The sequence below is a fragment of the Alosa sapidissima genome, chromosome 2, assembly GCF_018492685.1.
Source record: "Alosa sapidissima isolate fAloSap1 chromosome 2, fAloSap1.pri, whole genome shotgun sequence".
Lineage (NCBI taxonomy): Eukaryota > Metazoa > Chordata > Actinopteri > Clupeiformes > Clupeidae > Alosa > Alosa sapidissima.
In genome coordinates this window covers 15,407,770-15,430,012 of record NC_055958.1, presented here as the reverse complement: position 1 = coordinate 15,430,012, position 22,243 = coordinate 15,407,770, and the positions used below count along the sequence as shown (strand labels likewise).

The window sequence follows — 22,243 nt, the reverse complement described above, 5'->3', positions numbered from 1 at the left end:
CCCCCCACCCCTGTGTCTGAAGCCACCCACATCATCTACTATCTTTGGATCTGCGTCTATATATCTGCCCCAGAGCAAACGATACGGGTTAATGCCCAAATTGACCTGCACCTAAGTGCCTGGCGTATGTAAATGCCCCCCTCCAGTACTGGAGTGGAACCTGATCATGGAATCTTTCCAGGAAACATCTGACCATCGCAGCCTGCAATGCATCTCTGGCCATGGTGGTTCTGTCCAATGCATCTCTGGCCATGGTGGTTCTGTCCAATGCATTTGGAAAAGCATACAGCATATCCCGTGTTCTGATGCTCGACTAGCAGGGTCTTAGGTCCCTTAGGAGAGCCATGCTATGCTAAGGGAGCCCATTTCTAGGACTAGGTGTTGCTCAGTGATTGGCACAGCAGTAGCAAACTCTTTATGGCTCTTTGGAATGGCACAAGGAAGTGTCTAGCGGCTTTGTAAGGGTTATGGTTATGGTTATTGTATTTAGCAGACACTTTTGTCCAAAGCGACTTACACAAAGTGAACATTACAATAGTTAAAACTGACTATTTAGCCGCAAATAGCCACTATTCTCCCTCTGTCTTACTGAGGTCACAGGGTTTGTTTCAGCAAGCTTAGCTGCATGTTAGCATATGCACGTGTGCATATGTATGTGTGTGTGTGTGTGTGTGTGTGTGTGTGTGTGTGTGTGTGTGTGTTTGTGTGTGTTATCACTGTCCAGCCATTAATCACACTAGCCCTGTCTCCTCGTTGTCTCTCTCGATCCGTCTCCCGGAGATGACACTTCTGGACACCTGTCATCCGTGTCACGCTACATACCTGCGGTGTTGGTCACTACTGGTAGCTCAGTGTCTGTTTTCCATGAAGGGCTAAATCCTGGCCTGCTCTTCCCCGATGTATATCACATGTGTCGTATGAGTCTTGGCGTGAGGCTCCAGCATGTAATCTCCAAGATTTTTTTTCTATTCAGTGACTCTGACTCGAGGTTTCTGTGATTAGCTACGAGTCTAAATGCTAGTGGTACATGATCAAATGAGTGATATCAGTGGACACTGATGGACACTTGCTCATTATAGGCCTTTATGAGACCTACACTAACTAGGTGTCATCCAGTTTCATTTTCATTCACATAAGCAGAGTAAAAAAAGCTCCCTCATGTCTGTTTTGTATAGTTGAAGATGGATATTCATTCCAGTTACAGCATATGGTGCATGTTGCAGCCGTCACCAGCCCGCAGTGGGTTGTTGTGCTATCTTGCACCCTGCTGTGTTACATTGATACAGTAAGGCTTAGTTGTTGATTGGCTGCTGTGGACTTACGTTTCCTGTGTATAACAAATTAATTAGGCTATTTATTTATTTCATTTTAATATTTAGAATAACCTGTATACGTAACTGTGTATATAGGCATGCGTCTGTGTGTGTGTGTGTGTGTGTGTGTGTGTGTATGTGTGTGTGTGTGCATCGTGGTAGTGGGGCAGGACTATGAAGCTCTATCTGTTACACTGTGGCAGAGACAGAAATAGAGATGGAGAAAAAAAAAACAAGTGAGAGAGCAAGGGAGAAAGTGGAAGAGTAAAAACATGAGAAAGGAGGGAGAGAGTGAGCTAGAGAGAGATAAAGAGAAAGAGAGAGCAAAAAGATAGCCAGAGAGAGAAACAGAGAGAGGAGGGCTAGAAAGAGAGAGAGGGAGAGAGAGAAAAAGAGATAAAGAAAGAGGGAGGGAGAGAGAGGGAGAAAAAGAAAAAGAGGAAGAGAGGGAGAGAGAGGGAGAGAGAGAAAAAGAGGGAGAGAGAGAGGGAGAGAGAGAGAGAGAGAGAGAGGAGAAAACTCCATCTTCATTAAGCTTTCATAGGCCAGGCCACAGGTTCCAGGCACGGTGGAGAGATTATATGGGGAATCCTTCATGCCGCTGCTGGCAGAGCGTGCAGAGAATCTCCATTTGTGAAACCGGAGCCATCCACCGGACGGCGTTTCCTGCTCTCGCTCCTCGCCTTACGGCTTACTGGCAGCCGCGCTCCATGCCAGAGAGGGATGCAGCGGTCAGGGCACCCTGGGTTTGGTCACCCACACACGTTCACTCCCCGCCCCCTTCTCACTAGAACCCAAATATGGGTACTATTGGTGTGTGCTGTTCTCCACCCTCTCGAAATAGGTCTGTCCTAATTCCATAAAAGCTTAATGAGCGACTCAGTTTGGGGCAATGTTGAGCAGAACTGCACTGCAGCGTCTGATCTCCACACGGACAGCATGACAGAGGCTGTGTGTTTATACCTGTTGGTGTGTGGAAGTGTGTGTGTGGTGTTGGGGTGCATCAAGGGGAGGCTGTGTGTGTGTGTGTGTGTGTGTGTGTGTGTGTGTGTGTGTGTGTGGGCATTAGGCTGAAGCGCTTGCTGCTGTGAACTTGAGCCGCTGCACTGCTGGTTTGATAGGTCACATTTCATTTGGCAGAGTGCTTTGTTTTGGTGCGAGGAGGGCACAACCCCTCCAAAGGAAGGTCTTTCACCTCCATTATCCCTGATTACTCTGGGCTGTGTGTGTGTATGTGTGTGTGTGTGTGTGTGTGTGTGTGTGTGTGTGTGTGTGTGTGTGTGAGTGTGTGTGTGTTTACCTGGGTATGATGGCTGTCCAAGTGTCTGTGCTGCAATGTGGCGCTGGAGCCATTTGACTTGGGATGTCCCTCATCCTCTAACGACCCTAAAAGACAGACACACACACACACACACACACACACACACACACACACACACACTGTTACATCCTGGCTCAGAACGTAACAAAAACCAAGGAGGACACGGACACGAAATTGCCAAAATAATTAAAGAATTTACTTCAACAGAAGGAAAACTATATACAACCGCCACAATGTATGGGTTAGTCAGTAGATCAGTAGTGTTAAGCAGTGTCGGCATGCAATGTTAGAATAATGCAGAATGAATGTATGAAAAGAAATCAAATACAAGACAACTCATAACGAAAGGCAAACGGCAGACGTGCGTCTGGAGTCACCAGCCATTAGCAGCACGCGCGCCATATTGTTAAAGTCCGGCCTTTTTAAAGGCAGCAAATCAGGTGCGGCCTTAACAGGCGCCAAAGCCACGCCTACAGGCGCTCGCAGGAGCAACAGCAGCGCTCAGAGTCGTCACACGCCCCCCCCTCAAAAGAAAACGAAGAGCCTCATGGGATCGTAGTTTTCGAAGCAAGGCCAAGCGCTCATCTCCTCTCAGCAACTCTCCATTTCCCTGTCCACCCAGCAACCATAGCACCTAGGAGCACATTGAGGGAGAAGAAAAAAAAAAACAAAAACAAAAAAAACACGCACCACAGCATCACATAATTAAGCACGGGACAGTGCATCTGCCACAACATTATCGGAGCCCTTGATGTGTCTAATGTCTAAACAATAAGATTGTAGAAATAGAGACCAACGAACTAAGCGCTGATTTGGACATTTCAAAGAATTCAAAAAAGTCAAAGGGTTATGGTCAGTGAAGATGGTCAATGCTACACCAGAATTAATGTACACAGCGAAATGTTGTAAAGCCCAAATCAAAGCTAAAGCTTCCTTTTCTACAACTGAATAATGCAGCTGATATGAACAGAATTTCTTTGAAAAGAAACAAATGGGATGAAAGACTCCCTGATCATCAGTTTGGATTAGCACAGCGCCAGCCCCGACGTTACTGGCATCAACCTGTAACGAAAAAGGTTTATCAAACCGCGGAGCGGCCAAAACAGGAGCAGAACATAGAACAGACTTAACATTTTCAAACGCCCTCTGACAATTTAATGTCCACACATACTTCTCCCCATCCCTTAAAAGAGAGGTCAAAGGGGCCACAACAGTCGAGAAGTTTCGGCAGAAGCACCGATAAAACCCCACTAACCCCAAAAATCGGCGCAAATCTTTTTTTGTAGCGGGAGGCGGATACTGCTGAATAGCCACGATTTTTGCATGAATTGGACGCACTTCGCCGTTTCCAACAATTTTTCCGAGGTACGTTACCGTGGCCCTGGCAAAGTCACACTTTGCCAGGTTCACCGTAAGCTGCGCCTCGGTCAAGCGATCGAACACTGACTTGAGCTTCTGCAAGTGCGAAGCCCAAGTATCACTACAAAGGACCAGATCGTCAAGATATACAGCACATCCATCTAAACCAGATATTACGCAATTCATAAGTCTCTGAAAACTTGCTGGTGCGTTACGTAACCCGAAACTCATTACTGTATAAGAATACAGTCCAAATGGTGTAATAAAAGACGAGATGTCCCGTGCTCTAGCTGTAAGCGGCACTTGCCAATAACCTTTTAAAAGGTCCAATTTAGTTACAAATTTAGCTGGTCCCACTTCGTCAATGCAATCTTCAATTCGGGGTATCGGGAAACTATCACTTTTAGTGACACTGTTCACCTTACGAAAATCTGTGCAGAACCGAACCGTTTTGTCCGGTTTGTCAACGAGAATGCATGGAGAGGCCCATTCAGACGAAGAAGGCACAGCGATATTATTTTCAAGCATATACTGAATCTCAGCTTCCATCAGCTTTCGTTTATCTGGAGACACACGATAAAAACGTTGTTTAATCGGCACAGAGTCACCTACATCAATATCGTGTTCACTCCATGTTGTTCGGGATGGGGTGTCACCAAACAGAACGGGATATTTACTAATGAGCTGGATCAATTCGGCCCGCTGAGACGGCGGCAAATATGCAAACAAGTTATCCAGCTGGGCCAAACATTCCGAATTTGTCAACCGCCCCCTTAAAATTCCATCACTGGGTGAAACAAGCTCACCGTCAATTTCGTTACCTGGGCCACAATCAAGCACTGGGGCAGAAGCTAAAACAGGTTTAACGCAAACCGAATCGTAGTAAGGCTTCATCATATTAACATGGAACAGAGTGGACTTCTTCCTACGAGACGGAGTAGAAACCAAGTAATTTTCATCAGACACTTTTCGTAATACAGTGTATGGACCATTAAACTTTGACTCAAAAGGTGAACCAACTAATGGGCGAAGCACAAGAACACGATCACCCTCTTCAAATGAACGAAGCTCAACTGTGCGGTCATATAAGCGCTTCATTTTTCGCTGCACGCACTCTAGATTTTGCTTCGCAATTTCACGCACTCGAGACAGTCGATCCTTGAAGCTATTCACATAAGCCTCAATACTTTTAGGCGGTTCAGTTTTATTTCCAACCTCACTCAATACGGACAAAATTCCCTTAACTTTATGTCCGAAAACTAAGTCATTCGGGCTAAAGCCCGTACTCTCTTGGACAACCTCGCGAGCTGCCAGCATAAGCCACGGTAGAGCTTCTTCCCAGTCCGCATCTAATTGAACACTGTAAGCGCGCAAGAGCGACTTCATAGTTTGATGAAAGCGCTCAAGAGAGCCCTGAGACTGAGCATGATAAGCTGTCGACGTGAGATGCTTAATATGCAATTGCTTCAAAACCTCGGTAAAAACACGAGAAGTGAAATTTGAGCCTTTGTCACTCTGCACAAATCTAGGAATTCCAAAAATGGACACAAACTGAGACAGGGCTTTAAGTACAGATTTAGTCGAAATAGTGCGCAACGGATACGCAAAGGGGTAACGAGTATTCAAGCACATGATGGAAAATATGTAACTGCTACCACTTTTCGATCGAGGAAGAGGACCTACGCAGTCGATAACAAGGTGCTCAAATGGTTCTCCAATAGCAGGAATCGGATGCAATGGAACCGGCTTAAGCTTTTGATTAGGTTTACTCGTTATTTGACATGTGTGACAAGTTTTGATGTAAGCAGACACATCCCTTTTAACCCGAGGCCAAAAGAAATGTCTGAGGATACGGTCATAGGTCTTCCGCACACCACCATGACCACACTGATCATGAGCCACCTGCAAAATTGAGTTACGATGTTTAGTCGGGACCACCACCTGGATTATAGCTTCTCCCACAAACTTATCCCACTGTGGCACCCATTTACGAAACAAAACTCCGTTATCAGTGAAATATCCACGGGCTGCCCTCAGTGCATCTGTAGAAGAAAGTGCATTAGCCATCAAATCAGCCAGCAACGGATCCTTAGACTGATCATGACCCAACTCCTTAGCTGACAAAGGAAAAGGCAAAGAGGACAAATCAGGCACACACAACACAGACTTTGAACTCTCCTTCTGATCTTCAGCATTAGATGCGCACTGATCAGAATGAATCATAGATCGGGTAACCACACAAACTGCATTTGAAGACTCTTGTTCACTAGCACAATTACTCTGGGGAACAGAAACGATAGGTGAAGGCGTGCCAGCCCAAACCCTTTTGCCCGCGATGGCATTTCCCAGGATCACATGAACTCCATCCACAGGCAGAGCTGGACGAACGCCCAAAACCACTTCTCCCTGCACAAAATCGGACTGAATGTTAAGTTTGTGCAGAGGAACAGATACAGTGCTCATCCCAATGCCACGAATAAGAACATTGTCTCCAGTGTAAGATTGTTCAGAAAAAGGCAACACAGACTGCAAAATAAAAGAATCAACTGCTCCCGTGTCACGCAGGATTCTCACTGGAACATCATGACCCGACAAAGAAACAAGGCCATTTGTAATGAAAGGCAGATAAGACATTAGACAATCTGCAGCCAAATCATTAGGTATCATGTCAGGAGTCTTTACTGCAGGCCTAAGAGTCAACGATGATGCTAAAACAGTCGGTCTAGCATGCGCTTGATTATACTGCTTTTGTTTACTGTTAAGTACAGGACAATCAACCTTCCAATGCCCAATTTCACGACAGTAATTACAGAGCAGGTCTGTCTCGCGTTTTCGTGATGGCATGGGAGACTTAGGCAAAACTCTATAAGCTCCCTGCCCTGTATTCTGCACACCACTAAAATTACGAAAACTGTTTTTATGAATCAAAACAAATTCATCGGCCAGTGCAGCGGCCTCCTCTGGCGTTTTAACCTTATGCTCAGAGATGAACGTTGCAATGCGCTCCGAAACAGATGATTTAAACTGTTCTACAAGCATTAAATTAGTAAAATCATCCAGCGACTTAACATCACTTGCTGAACACCAGCGACTAAAATGCTTTCGCAAATCTCTAGCGAACTCCAAATGCGTCTGATCTGCTAGTTTTACACCTGCACGGAACCTCTGACGATATGCCTCTGGAACAAGTTCATAGGCCCGCAACACAACAGATTTCACTTTAGCGTAAGCCTTTGAATCATCGTCAGACAGAGAAGAATACCCCTCCTGGGCTTTACCTGTTAAGACACACTGTAAAAGCAAACACTTATCAACATCCGACCAATTTCTTCCATCTGCAACCCTTTCAAACAAGGAAAAGAAAGTGTCAGGATCCTGTTCATTAAACTTCGGCACCAATTTCAAATTTTGCCCGACATCCATGACACCTTCAGACTTTATCTTACCATCTTTTAACAGATTTAATTTTAGAAACTCCAAATCTAATTTGGCTTTTTCCAATTCAATCCGATTATTTTCCGAAATGTGCTTTATTTTCTCATGCTCGAGTTGCAACTGTAGCAATTCTCTCTTCTGCTGGAATGTCATTTCGCTATCAGTTATTTCCTCACCAACAACAGGTGCTGAACTAACAGGCTGACGCAGCGATGCATCAGACACAGGTGCTGAACTAACAGGCTCCTGCAGCAATGCAGCAGAAGCAGAGGCTGCACGAACAATGGGCTGCTTTTCCAAAATTCCCTTTTCAATTAACGCGGTTTTCAATGCATTTTTAATAGTCTCTTTCTGTTTACGTTCTGCATCTGAAATAGGAATCTTGAAGTGTCCAGCAATTTGCAACAACGTTTCTTTCTTGCAGCTTTCCAGAAACTCCCGACTAGGAGACTGAACAAATTTTTCAACATCCATATTAGCAATAAACAAACAAAGACGTGCACAATAAAACAAAATGATTCCCCCAGCTAACTAAACACCCAAGACCCTAATTACGCTCACCCCTAGTCTTCATGCGGTTACCAGCGAGGGGTATTTACGCACTAATTCCAGCGGAGCGCAGGCCGCGACTGGCAATCAGCAACGACCTACAACTCCGCGGAGGTGCTCCCGAGCAGAGCTACTACTCGCGTTCACCACAACACTACAAAAAGGAAAAAAAACGTTGTATCTCAAAGGAAACACAGCGCTTATGCCTAACAGGGAAAATCACTTTGAATTTGCGCACAGCTACTTACCAAACGCTCCACCGATGGACCACAAAGCTCTGCAGAAATACCGATGTCCTCCAACAAATATTACTCATTTACGAGCAATCGAACTAAGCACTTTTTGAAAACAATTACTTTTGCCTAATCGCAAGTAGACGAGCCCCCATCTTTGTTACATCCTGGCTCAGAACGTAACAAAAACCAAGGAGGACACGGACACGAAATTGCCAAAATAATTAAAGAATTTACTTCAACAGAAGGAAAACTATATACAACCGCCACAATGTATGGGTTAGTCAGTAGATCAGTAGTGTTAAGCAGTGTCGGCATGCAATGTTAGAATAATGCAGAATGAATGTATGAAAAGAAATCAAATACAAGACAACTCATAACGAAAGGCAAACGGCAGACGTGCGTCTGGAGTCACCAGCCATTAGCAGCACGCGCGCCATATTGTTAAAGTCCGGCCTTTTTAAAGGCAGCAAATCAGGTGCGGCCTTAACAGGCGCCAAAGCCACGCCTACAGGCGCTCGCAGGAGCAACAGCAGCGCTCAGAGTCGTCACACACACACACATAAAGAAGGAACATTGAATGGTTTTGAAATTAAGCGCTGTCCTCTCCTTGTTTTTATAAATGAATCCACTTTAATGAAAAGAGACAGTGTAGGTGTGTGTGGCACAACCAATGATTGGGACGAGAAAAAAGAGGATAAATGGGCAGACAGATACAGAGAGAGAGAGAAATAGACAGAGAGAGAGAGAGAAATAGACAGAGAGAGAGAAATAGACACAGAGAGAGAGATAGACAGAGAGAGAGAAATAGACAGAGACAGAGAAATAGACAGAGAGAAATAGACAGAGAGAGAGAAATAGACACAGAGAGAGAGATAGACAGAGAGAGAGAGATAGACAGAGACAGAGAAATAGACAGAGAGAAATAGACAGAGAGAGAGAAATAGACAGAGAGAGAGAGATAGACAGAGAGAGAGAGATAGACAGAGACAGAGAAATAGACAGAGAGAAATAGACAGAGAGAGATAGACAGAGAGAGAGAAATAGACACACAGAGAGAGATAAACAGAGAGAGAGAAATAGACAGAGAGACAGAGAAACAGATACAGAGAGAGAGAGAAATAGACAGAGAGAGAGAGAGATAAACAGAGAGAGAGAAATAGACACAGAGAGAGAGAGAGAAATAGACAGAGAGAGATAGACAGAGAGAGAGAAATAGAGAGGGGGGGGGGTATAAAAGTGAATCTTTACTCCTCAGAGAATGAAAAACACATCGCCTTACTGCCGAGCTCTTCACCATAATCCCTGACCTGGGGTCAGTCTGGGGACAGCTTCTAGTCCATCTCCCATCAGTGCTGCCTTCTTCTCTCTGGGTCATCTTCCTTCATACACCCGCCCCACCTCTCTCTCATCCTCAATCCCTCTCGTTTTATCTCTCTCTCACCACCTCAATACATCCACTCAAGCTTACCTTTCACAACCCCCCCCCCCCCTCTTCTGAATCTCAGGGTCACTTCAAGGTTAAATGGTGGGCTGGTCACGTAAAGTATCGTTGTGTGCGAACGCACGCGTGTATGTTCTCTCCCTCTGGTAAACAAGCGCTCCCCACTACAGTGCGCACTACAAGGCCGGGGGGGGGGGGGGGGGGGGGGGGGTGTCACTCTCACACATAGTCCAGCGACGGCAACGACAACAACACCTCGTAATGAATCTGTTTATTTCTCATGCACATGAATAATTGTTCTTACTGTCAACACCACAGCAATTAATTTCCATTCAGGCCAAGGTCTGACCATGTGTGTGTGTGTGTGTGTGTGTGTGTGTGTGGGGGGGGGGGTTGTGTCGAGTGTGTGTATGTACATTTATAGAAGTGGGTGTGTGTGTGTGTATGTCTTTATGTGTATGTGTGTGTATGTGTTTATGTGTATGTGTGTGTGTGTGTGTGTGTGTGTGTGTGTGTGTGTGTGTGTGTGCATGTGACAGATATGAAAGAGGAAGCTCTATAGATGATTAAAACTCAGCTTGTTTAGGGATGAAGAGCTGGTCTCAGAATAGATATTACGCCATTACCCAGCCATCTCACCCCCCCCCCCCCCCCCCCCCCTCTACCCCCCTACAGAGGGAGCACACAGCAGCGAGAGCTTACCCCCCTCCGACTCCCTGACCCTACTACACAGCTGAAACCAACACCAGTGGAGTGACTGGCTCTCAATACACAGCACACACCCTGCATGGCATGCTGCAGTGACCAATAAGTTCTCGACTGAGTCGCTGAGAATTGTGCTTTTAATTCCCAAACAAAATCCATGAGAAGCAAGAATGAACTCATGTGTTTCCCAGCAGCATGGTGTGGACGGTGACATGTAAGAGCCCTTTATCACGCTCCACCAAAGACGGAGGGCCGACCACTCTGACAAACACATGCTCTGTACGGCATTAAATGTTTTGGGGGGTGGTGTTTGGGGGTATGAAGGTGTGTAAACTGAGGTGCGGGGGAGGTAAAGGGGGGTGGGGTGGGGTGTGTTTGTGGGGTGGTTACCGTTGGAGAGCTGGTTGCCGTTGTCGCTGGGCGCGGGGCTGGGCGAGTTGGGCGAGTGGTGGTTGTGGTGGTTGTGGGTGTTGGCGTTCTTGTCCTGGAGCTGCGGGGAGAGGCAGGTGGGGCCCTGCTCGTCACGACCTGGCAGGTTGATGTTGGAGTTGAACCCTGGGAACACAGAGGAGGCCGGTAAACACATCAGAAATAAAACCCCCGCTGTGGTAGAGACCCGCAGACTGGACAGCGTTGTTCTGGTCATTGGCGAAAGGTGTATACGTGCTTCAAACAGGCAGGGTGATGAAGGTGAAGGAATAAGTTGTTGTGTCCATCTGATGGATGAGCATTATGTAGAATTTGCCCTGCCTTCCAACCGCTTTACAACTTGCCAACCAATGTATAAAAAAAAAATGCATTTTGTGCAACTTTTCTGTGTTGTGTATATTTAATATGTATTTCAACTGATTTACATAAACAATAGCACTGTAGCAATTTGTGTGTAAATTAATGAGATACTCTTTACCATAGTAGTCCTACAAACACATACACACATACACACACACAAACATGGTCCAGACCCTTAAAACACAATCTCCTGGGAATGTTCCATGTGACCAGTCCTGGCTGACCTGTGCCCGGCAGGGGAGGGGAGAGGAGGGGAGCGTTGGTTACGGGGGGAAAACAAGGAGGTGGGATGGATGAACGGATGAGGGGATGACCCGGCCAGTGGTCCGGAAACTTCTGGAATTCAGGGAGTTAGCACCGGCCAGGCCAGAGCCCTTCATGACACAGGGGCCCCCAGTGCTCACGTTTCCCCCATCAGAGGACCAGCTGCCGACCACCCCAGATACCTTCCATCTGAGTGGCCCAGAGGGTGACAATGACGACAGCAGCACCCACTGGGTCTCGTGGTCTGTGTGTGTGTGTGTTGGTGTGTGTTGGTGTGTGTGTGTGTGTGTGTTGGTGTGGGAGGGCAGTTGGTTATGAGCAAGGGAACGGAAATGGTCTATGCCCCTTTAAGCCCCACTGGCATGCAGGGCATGACATGGATCTCGCCGCCACAAGCACGGATATAGACACAAAGGTCACACACACACACACACACACACACACACACTCTCACACCGTCTTGACACTGAAACGCTTAAGCCAGCGGCTGTCACACGTTCTCTGTTTTCATTGCGGCACTGTTTCTAGGAAGACTCCCTTGATGACTTCATGGGCCTCACATACTTGCTTGACTGTATATCGGCGGCAAGTGTTTGCCATTTCAGACATTTGAAGCGGATTTCCGACATTCCGCTCCATGTCTCACCACTTAACTCCTGGCATCTCGAGCAGGGTGCGGGACTCTGGTCTTTTCTCGGGGCAGTGAGGGGAGGACAGAGGGCTGAGGCCATCACAGGTACTACTGTATCACAGGTACTACTGTATCACAGGTACTACTGTATCACAGGTACTACTGTATCACGGGTATCACAGGTACTACTGTATCACAGGTACTACTGTATCACGGGTATCACAGGTACTACTGTATCACAGGTACTACTGTATCACAGGTACTACTGTATCACAGGTATCACAGGTGCTACTGTATCACAGGTACTACTGTATCACAGGTACTACTGTAGGGGCAGCGCTGGCGGCTCCCTCTCGCCTTCATGGGGTGCGAGTGACGACAGACCGAAGAACATTCCCACTCTGTCACACCAGCAACAACACATTTTTCTTTCTATCACTCAGACACGCACATACAGACACAGACACACACACAGACACAGACACACGCGCACACACACACTCTTTATCTTTCCTTGTTTTTTATCCTACTTGTTTCTTTAATGAACTTGGGGGATTAGACTAGAACCATCAGAGGATCTTACATTAGAGGACGGCTTCAGGGCATCCACAAATCTCCGTCTTTTGCACTCAAATTATATATATATATATATATATATATATATATATATATAAAGTACACAAGGTCCCCACTCTGAGTTGCATGTGTGTGTTATGAGTGTGTGTGCCCGCCCGCCTGTGTCCCCCTGGATCAGATTACTGGGATGACAGGGCTTGTCCATAAGCCGTACGATCGTAGGTGGCCCTTTTGTCTGAGGCTGCGACGAGTTAAAACTGGAGAATGAGGGAGAACCTTCCTCAACTATCCATTGTCCACAGAGCCTCGGTCACTCACCACTGACTGACAGCGCGCTTCATTAATAACGGCGCGGCTACGTATGTCAGCTACAGCCAAAAGCCTTCAAATCCCCCTCCCCACCATTAATTCACTCTCCGAGCCGCCCTCCATGGCTTACGGCCTTGGTCGGGAGGGCTTATTTGATCCTGCCAATCACAGGGACGTTCCAGGAGACCAGCCAGTTGGGATTTGGGAGATGTGAGTCATTGGACGTGGAGTAAAGTTTCAGGCTGGATCCCCAGAAGCTTGTATTGTATTCTGTTCTGGGTTTATGATGACGTGCGCAATTCCCCTTGATATGCATAGGGACTTATATGTAAAGGAACTCCCCCAACACACACTCTCTCTCTGTCTCTCTCTCTTTCTCTCTCACACAGACACATACACACACACACACACACGCACACATACACACTCTCTCTCTCACACACACACATTCTCTCTCTTGCTCGCACACACACACACACACACACACACACACACACACACTCTCACTCTCTCTCTCACATACACGCACACACACACACTAGACGTAAAACCGCGGATCGGGCGGATGACGCGAAGAAATATAATATTTTAATTAAATTCGGGCGGGTGGCGGTTGAACCAATCAAATGAAAAAAATATAGCCTATACATTGTTAAATTGTGTTACCTACATCCGAAAAAAACGAGCACACTTTGAAATAGTCAAATTTTCATCAGGCAGTTTGGCCTAGTTGCTTCTATGCATGCTGCTTTGTTTATCTATCAGAGACGGTGTTGCGGAATTGGTGTATTCCGATGTTTCACTGAGCAACTGCAGGCACGCACGCACGCACGCACACACACACACACACACACACACTAAAGGTAACAAAGTTTAAATTAAGTAGCCTATCGTAGCCTACCAGCATGTTTTCCTCTACAGTGTGCAATAAGAAAGTAGAATAGGCTACAGTGCAAGTTGACCGATGATTCATCTCCCATGTCGCGTCTCGTTGCAGAGCCTTGGTAGGCCACTAAGCAAATCTGCAACCTATATGAGCCCAGCTGCCAGTATTGGAGGAGGCCTAAACATCTCGTAGAAGAGACTGACTGGGTTATTTTGTTTCGATATTATATATAAAACACATAGTCATTGTAGCCTACCATTCAGGGAATAGCCTCGGCATGTAAAAGGGAGACAGATTATGGAGTGATATGACTCAGAACTGACATCTGGCAATGGCAGTGCGAGATGTTCAGAACGTAAGAGCTAAAACTTCTACAAGCTCAGTAACATCCACAGCGGAAAAAAGAAGGTAAGAAAAATAGTCGGAAAACTTAGATGTGTAAGGCAAGCAAGCAAGTTTGGCGGTTGTTACTAAAAATGTGAACATGCACGTTGCACTGCTGTGTGGTGGACTTTCGGAATGAATAGAGTCGGCGTTTGTTTAGTATCGAAAAAGACGCGCTCTCTTCCCATGCAGTAAAAATGAATGGGAGTCTTCTTTAGAACAGGCTTTTCATAGTGTTACCCTGACATGACAGTGCGTAAAGTAGCCTATAATGTGAATGACTTGTTATTTTATTAAGGATTTCTTTCTTTTTGCAAAACATAAAGTACAATAGGCATTAATTAGTAGGCTAAATAGCAGCATGTTAAAATGATGTGCCAAATTGCGTTATTTTATTACAATGATAAAATTGTAGGCTACAGGCCGATGTGCGTTTTATTTGGAGACTTTCGCGAGACAGAAACTGAGTTTGCTGCTGATATTCTCGGGATAGGCTACAACATAGCCAATGTAGGACTTTAGCCTTTCAATATATTTGCTGCATTGGATCAGTCTTTCTAGAACAGGCAAGAGCTTTCTAGCCTCACGTCAGCAGCACCGCATCACCCATACATTAAAACAACCAGCGGATCTCTAACACACACACACACACACACACATTCTCTCTCTCTCTCATACACACACACACACGCACACAGACCCCATGACACATTCAAACAAATCTGAGAGGCCATTTTCTCCCCTCAGGTATCATTGGCATGCTTGTCTGGAATGATCCACACTCGTCAAAGGGAGCGGGAGAATGTGTTGTTTAAAATTTCATGGGCACATCATCTCCGGCTGATGCAATATTAATGCACTGGGTGCTAATACCCTTTATGGCCCCTCCACAGGGAGAGACAGAGGACTGAATGGAGAAGAAAGGAATGAGAGAGAGTGAGAGAGAGAGAGAGAGAGAGAGAGAGAGAGAGAGAGAGAGAGAGAGAGATGGGTGGAGAGCAGGAGGAAGGTGTCTTCTTCATGTCAGCCACTGGCTCAGTGATGGTGCACGTGTAAGCATCCGACTGCTTTACAGAAATGCTAATATCCTCCGTATGAATGAGAATGACAGTGTCCCACTGGCATGTTGCATTACTGTAACCAATCCCCCACTCGACAATGTCATCTACATGATTGTACATGACAGGCAGGCACCACCGGTGATGAGATATGCGCACACCATGGAACCTGATTGGTGGACAGGGCGCCCTAATACCACCTGAGGCCCCTGGGCTATATGTTTTAAGCCCCCCCAACCGCAAAAAATAATTATGATTAAATAATACCCTGCCCGCAATCTGACCCGCCTATTTACATAGCGTGCGCTTTTGGTTGATATAGCCTATAACATGCAGTGTAGCCTATCATGATTAAGCCTATGTAAAACCTTTACATAAACAGGAACAGAAAGCCCTCCTTAATCACGTCAGCCTACCCCTGACATCGCTTATCAAAAAGGCTAGCCTACTGCACGAAAACAAGCGTTGAACTCTTACAACACTGCTGGCTAAATTAAAAGATGCGTTAGGCTACATGGACGTTTCGAGCTTTTCAAAAGTGCATGTGTTTGTCGTGTCGGGGTGTTCCCCAGGAGGTTTTTTGAAATTCTGTCCACTTAACACACCATTTTAACGCAGCTTGGGAGGGACATAAATACTTTTAGCCTACAGAACAAGCAGCTGGCTCATGTGACGTGAACATTGGCTACCCTATGCATTATCACTATACTACCCTACATGGAGACATATCTCACGTTAACAATGGAGAAAACATAACATAGGCTATTATTTGTGCGAATGGGTTAGCACAAACTTAGCTTTTGGTGAACGTAGATGCTGATCACTAATTAATTTCTTTGCGCAACAGCCCATGGTCTGCGTTCACTCCAGTGAGACAAGTGAAATACATGCTTTTAAAGCCCTTTCATTGCCAGGCTATTTGCTACGATATTTACCTGCTATGCCTTCTGTTTTCATGGATACAGGAATCCATGTCATTCGTTTATCGTTGCTTCAATCCTAGCCTACCCACGTTATCTCCAGAGTTTGTAAGTTTGTCAGTCAGTTTCAGCCACTCCTCTAGCTCCCTACACACCCGTTGGAATTTATTAAGTTTTGTTACATTTTGTTACACTTTAGAAGAGAAGACAAAGGGGGCCTCTGCATGGATGTCAATGTAGAGCAGTGCGATGTGCTCAATTAGGCTAGCTCCAGAGTAGGCTATGACTGACGCCGCGAATACGGACACGGCCGTTTAATATTATTGATTATCATTATTATTATTAGGAGGCCCCTCATTGGTCGAGGCCCCATGGGCTGAAGCCCAGGTAAGCCCCTGCATTAAGGCGCCAGTGTTGGTGGAAGCCTCTTTCCCTCTCCCTCCATTATAACCAGTGGGTCTGGAGGGAGGTTGTAAATAATGGCGACGATGTCATAAAACATATATGGCCTGGGGTCTTCTTATGGTGGCAGTTTCCCACGGGACCTGGACGTTGTGACGTATTTATTCGGCGGGTTATTAAGTGGTAGTTGGAAACGACGACCACAAGTTCATTCACTGCGAGGCTGAAGCCTTTTCTGCATGGAAATGGAGAGTGAGAGGCTATAAAAATATCCTCGCTCGTAAAATGTCACAGAAGACATGAGTTATGTCAACAGGGCTGGGGTATCCCCAGGATTTACAAGACCTTGAAGTCCAGTGCATTGCTACATTTTAGCATTATGTTCTTAACTTAGCGACAACAACATTAATGCAGTGTGTAGTAAGATCGTCTATCGACCCTTTCAACAAGGTAAACAAAAACAATGCTTGAACGTTCTATTTGGGCCCCAATCTACTTCCTCTGCATTAAGATAACATATGGAATGTTAAAAAGGAAGTCTTGTGGGGCCAACTATGATGCTGATAATGGAACTCTCTTGAAAGGGATGAACTGCCAGTCGTCTGCAAGACAGCTATCCCCATAAGGTCATTGATGACATTAATGATGCATGGCTGGATCCTGCCGTTCAGTTCATATAAGCCTAGAGATGGTCATATATATCCAGTACCGATGTGGAGAATAATACAGTGCTTCAGGTGACAAATTAATCAAAATGATAAAACAGTACTTTCATCATAATCGATATGTCCATCTAGTCCACTCTGCTGGGCTTCTTACAGCTTAGGCTATCAGACTCGAGCTCTGGGACAGATTCTCCTCGGGGGAGAATCAAGGGTCAGCTAAATTATATTTCCTTGTCTTGGTTAAGCTGTAATCGTCAATTTTAGCTTTTTTATATATGAAATATCCAGTTACAACTGTGGGTGTCCACCATCTTTTGAAATCAGAGGCTACCATAAAAATGTGAAATTATAATCAGGAATACAACAGCTATTTACTTTTTGGTGTTAAAGGGGATAATAGTTACCTTTAACTCAGTTAATTGTTAACTGTGCTAAAAAAATGCAATGCTACCGAAGCAGATCTTACAAGAAGGGCAGGCCAACGTGCCATCATGTGTCTTGAACTAAGAGACCCTTATCTGGAACCGTTTGCTGTTCCATATGAAGAACCTTTTTCAAAGTGCTACTGATCACAAGAACAAGCCATCAGAATCCGTTCCACTCTTCAAATTGATGGTCATTGTTTCCCCTCGCATCTAGCGATAAAGTAGCCTACATGTCCTCCCGGAGGGATCCGCACCCCTGACCTCAGTGTTGGCCCAGCGTTAGCGACGGAGCCATAAACCCCGTGGCTCTCATCTGCTAAAGGTCACCCATGTAAATGAACGGCCGGCGTGAGTACCCCGTCTGGGGGGAGCCAAGACCCCGGCACCCATCATGCTCACCGCGGCAGTTAACCTCAGCTAGCGTTAGCGCTCCCCATTAGCTGGACAAGGGCATGCAGCCTGAGAGGTCGTAAATGGTGTGTGTGTGTGTGAGTGAGATGGGGGGGTGGACGGATGTGTGTGTATGGGTGGGTGGACATCTGGGTGGTGTGATGCAGAGGTGGGGTGGTGGGTGAGGTGTCCAGGGTGGAGCAGAGACAAAGGGCAGGGCGTTTGGGCTAGTTTATATGTGACGAGGGTGGACAAATAGAAGAATTTACCTTTTTACTTTTACTTCAAAACAGCTCTAACATTGCCATTAAATCACTTTTTAGACACCAAAAGAGATACGGGCACACACACACACACACACCAGGGTTTCCGTGACATTGGCCGGAAAAAAAAAGAAATGTCCGACAAAATTAAATCTCTCCGGTCAAATTGTCCGATTGAAATTGGCTAATAATCCCGTCCCCCTAACGCAATCTGAATTTGAGAATAAGCCTTAAAATGTAAGCCTAAGCAATCCGTCCTCTGGCTATGTTTTTAAATGTACAGGCTCTACCGTTTGAAAGCTATTAAACAACACACATAGCCTATGCTGCATTTAAAATAGGAAACATTTCAAATAGGAAGCGCACGCTTAAAACGTCCATGTTAAACAACGAACAAATGAGTGAGGCGGTTCAAACATGGCCAGGCCCAGGCAGACTAGCCTTAAAAGTTTTGTCAGAGGCCAGACATCGCGATGGATGATGATAAATTGGTAACGCCTGAATCCTCAGATGTCCGGTCAACTCCACCACCACCAGATAAAAAGCAGAAGTGTCGGGCGTATCTGTCGGAATCATGACGTTGGAAGTGGGAGTGCAGGGTTGCGGCCTCTCCAAGACACTGTCATTCTCCATGTACACTGGACATGCAACATGTGTTCTGTACCCAAAGCATACAGTAGGCCTATGCTTTCTCTGTCTATGATCTGCAGGGTTAGGGCCTGCTAGGGATTGCTGGTCCGCGCACAATTAAACGGTATCATTGAACCGCGGACTGAAAGAAAAAGAAACGAAACATTTCCCAGAACAGGAAACATTTCTTAATTTATTGTTATCAAATAAATTATAGCCTTAGTGGTGTGAGCGCTCATTCTTGTGTTTGCGCATCTGTGCAAGTTAAACAGTGGAACCACTGGAGATAACGTGGGTAGCAGCAACAAACAACGTAGCCTTTTTAAAGCAATGAACGAGACTCTTGCTGTTAATGAAAACATAGATACTGGCTAGATCTTGTTAGGCATGTTTACGCAAGTTAGGCTAATGAACATGTTGCATTCTATTCAACCTGATTATGTCATTCTTTAAGCTACATAGCCTGTCTCCAGTTTTCCTCAACTTGACTAATTAAGAAGCGATAATAGGATATTTGACCGGCATATCATCAAAATGTCCGGAAAACGAAACCTCAAGTGACCGGCACCATTTTTTTCTAGCGGAAACTCTGTCACACACAAATACATAAACATATATTACCTATGTGGATGGGGGTTGCCCTGTGCTCTACGGATGAATGATTACAGAGGCAAAGGTTGTACTGTAATGTGTACACACACACACAGACAGACACACACACACACACACACACACACACACACACACACAGAGCAGAGCAGAAGGCTGGACAACAAGGCGTGGTCAGGGTCGTGGTGGAGTCACACACATAAATCCATATGATGGAGCAGACATTGGGCTAAAGCGCTTTTAATTAAAACAAAGGTTAAGGGCATGAGATGATCAGAGGTGGGGATGGTGGGGTGTATGTATGTGTGTGTGTGTGTGTGCCTGTCTGTCTGTGTGTGTGTGTGTGTATGTGTGTGTGTGTGTGTGCCTGTCTGTGTGTGTGTGTGTGTGTGTGTGTGTGTGTGTGTGTGTGTGTCTGTGTGTGTGTGTACATGAATATCATAATGAAATAACAGAAAAATAGAATCACATACATTTTGACAAACACAAACAGCCTCCATGATGGGAAAGGTTGCTGTGTGAGTGTAAGTGAATAGCCCAGGCCATTTAGTTACTGATGGATTTGGTGTGCCCCAGAATGACTTTGACTTGATCTGCAAGGACAGTAACCCCCACCCAAACACCCCATAGCAACCCTCTATGGCTCTTGTGGAAGTTGACTGTTTGACCATCACATTCATAAACACTGTCCTCAAATATACCAGGGAAATGAATCCTGAGGATATTTGCTGTAGTAAAACCATGTAAGAATCCTGTGTGTGTGTGTTTGTATGTGTGTGTGTGAGAGAGAGGGAGTAATGTGTTTTTGTGTGTGTGTGTGTGTGTGTGTGTGTGTGTGAGAGAGAGAGAGAGAGGGAGTAATGTGTTTTTGTGTGTGTGTGTGTGTCTGTCTGTGTGTGTGTGTGTGTGTGTGTGTGTGTGTGATGTGACAAAAACTGTGCGGTTACACCACTCTCCAAAAACAGATGTTGGGAACAGTGAAGTGCTATTTCAATGCTGTGACTAACTTCATGGATTTCTAATGGGCTGTATTGAGGTTTAGGCTCAACCAGCCAATGAGTTGATTCTTTTCGACACAGCAATGTTCGGTTCCCACAGTCAGGAAGAAGGATTGCATAATGTGCAGCCAATGAACAAAAATAACAGCAAAAAAAAAAGAAAAAAAAGAAAAAAAAGTATGAAACGAAAACCCCAAAAGACAAATTAAGGCCATATAAATATATGAATACGAGAATTCAAGGACACAATGCACAAACACTATATTTGAGATGCATCCGATTCCTCATGCACTGTATTTAAGGAGACTGGGAAGAGTGCTAAGATACGAGGACTGGTGCCCCAAATGAGGTAGCGGTTAAACACATTTCAGTTTGACCTACTTTACAGTTTGGTTTGTGTACTTTAGGAAGGTCACCTTATTGACACAGGCAAAACAGAGTAATGAGATCAGAGCAACACACCTTAAGTAGTGATAAGACAAGACTATAGGTGCTTGTGCCATACTGGACATGTGGGGCGTTAGCAGTTGCTACACTGGACATGGCAACTACATACAAAGCCTATTCATGGGTTTCATCAGGTCCCTTTCCACAGGTGTGTAAAATCAGGCACCTTGATTATCAATGCAGACTGAATGGTGCTTGATTAATACACCTTTGGAAAGGGACCTGATGAAACCCATGAATATAGTGTAAGGTAAACACAGTATTGTTTACATACATTGTTTGTTTACATTCAAACTGCCCACACAGAAAGAAAAGAAATGCAAACACACAAACACACAACACTGAAATGTATCCATCACCCAGTACTACACATCACACCACCATGCCTTTCACACATGTCTGCTTACCGCTGTCGCGCATCTTGCGTCCGGTGGTGGACTTGCGCAGCAGGGTGCGTCCGGAGCTGAAGAGCGTGTTGAGCTCGTCCAGTGGGCTGGTCAGCGGGCGCCCGTTGGCCGGGTTGAAGAGCAGCGGCGACGACGAGCAGGAGTGGGCCCTGCGGGGCTCGGGCCGCGACGACGATGAGGACGGGCCGCCCTTCACCGGCGAGTACGGCGGCTTCCCGCCTCCCGTACCGACGCCAGCAGACAGTGGAGGAGTGGGGTTGTTGGTGCAGGTGGCGTCCACCGAGCCGCTGTGACCCCGGGTCAGCGTCAGGAAGCCCGGCTCGGGCGGGAAGGGGAAGTGGGATGGAGGCCGGTAGGGAGGAGGAGGCGGTGCTGCCGGCGGCGGGAGCGCGGCACTGATTGGTGGAGCCGGGGCTGGGGGAGGGGTCAAGGGCGGAGTGGACCTATCCGGGAGGAGGACGGACAGGCTCGGGGAGGAGTCGGCCCTCTGGCGGGCGTACTGCGGCGAGAGGGGGCTACTGCCGCCTTCCTGGCTGTAGTTGAGGTTGGTCTCGAAGACGGGCAGCTTCTTGACCTCCAGCGGGGTGAGCGGCGACTCGTCCGAGGCTGGCGAGCAGGTGACCGGCGATGGCGGGAAGATCAGCAGTGGCGGCCGGTGCGGGAGCAGGTTGGGGAAGGGTGCCGGGATTTCGCAGGACGCCGCGTCTTTGGCGCCGCCGCCTCCCTGCTTGGGCGGAAGGAAGGCAGAGAGCTCGGCCGTCCCTATCCCGACCCCCGGTCCAGTCCCGGCCACCCTCTTTACCTCCAGACCCTGGACCAGGGGCTCCAGGG

At 46.4% G+C, this 22,243-nt stretch overlaps 1 protein-coding gene across 1 annotated transcript in view; it reads right to left on the bottom strand.

The window, feature by feature from the left end:
* The window catches only part of myo16 (myosin XVI), a 156,174-nt gene that overhangs the window by 15,418 nt on the left and 118,513 nt on the right, over nt 1-22,243 (bottom strand). Inside the window, exons 32-34 of the mRNA XM_042084692.1 lie at nt 21,413-22,243; nt 10,750-10,914; nt 2,614-2,699 (exon numbers count right to left, since the gene is read on the bottom strand). The exon at nt 21,413-22,243 is cut by the window's right edge and continues 480 nt beyond it. Coding sequence (XP_041940626.1) covers nt 2,614-2,699; nt 10,750-10,914; nt 21,413-22,243 — 1,082 coding nt within the window. The remainder of the gene's footprint in view (nt 1-2,613; nt 2,700-10,749; nt 10,915-21,412) is intronic.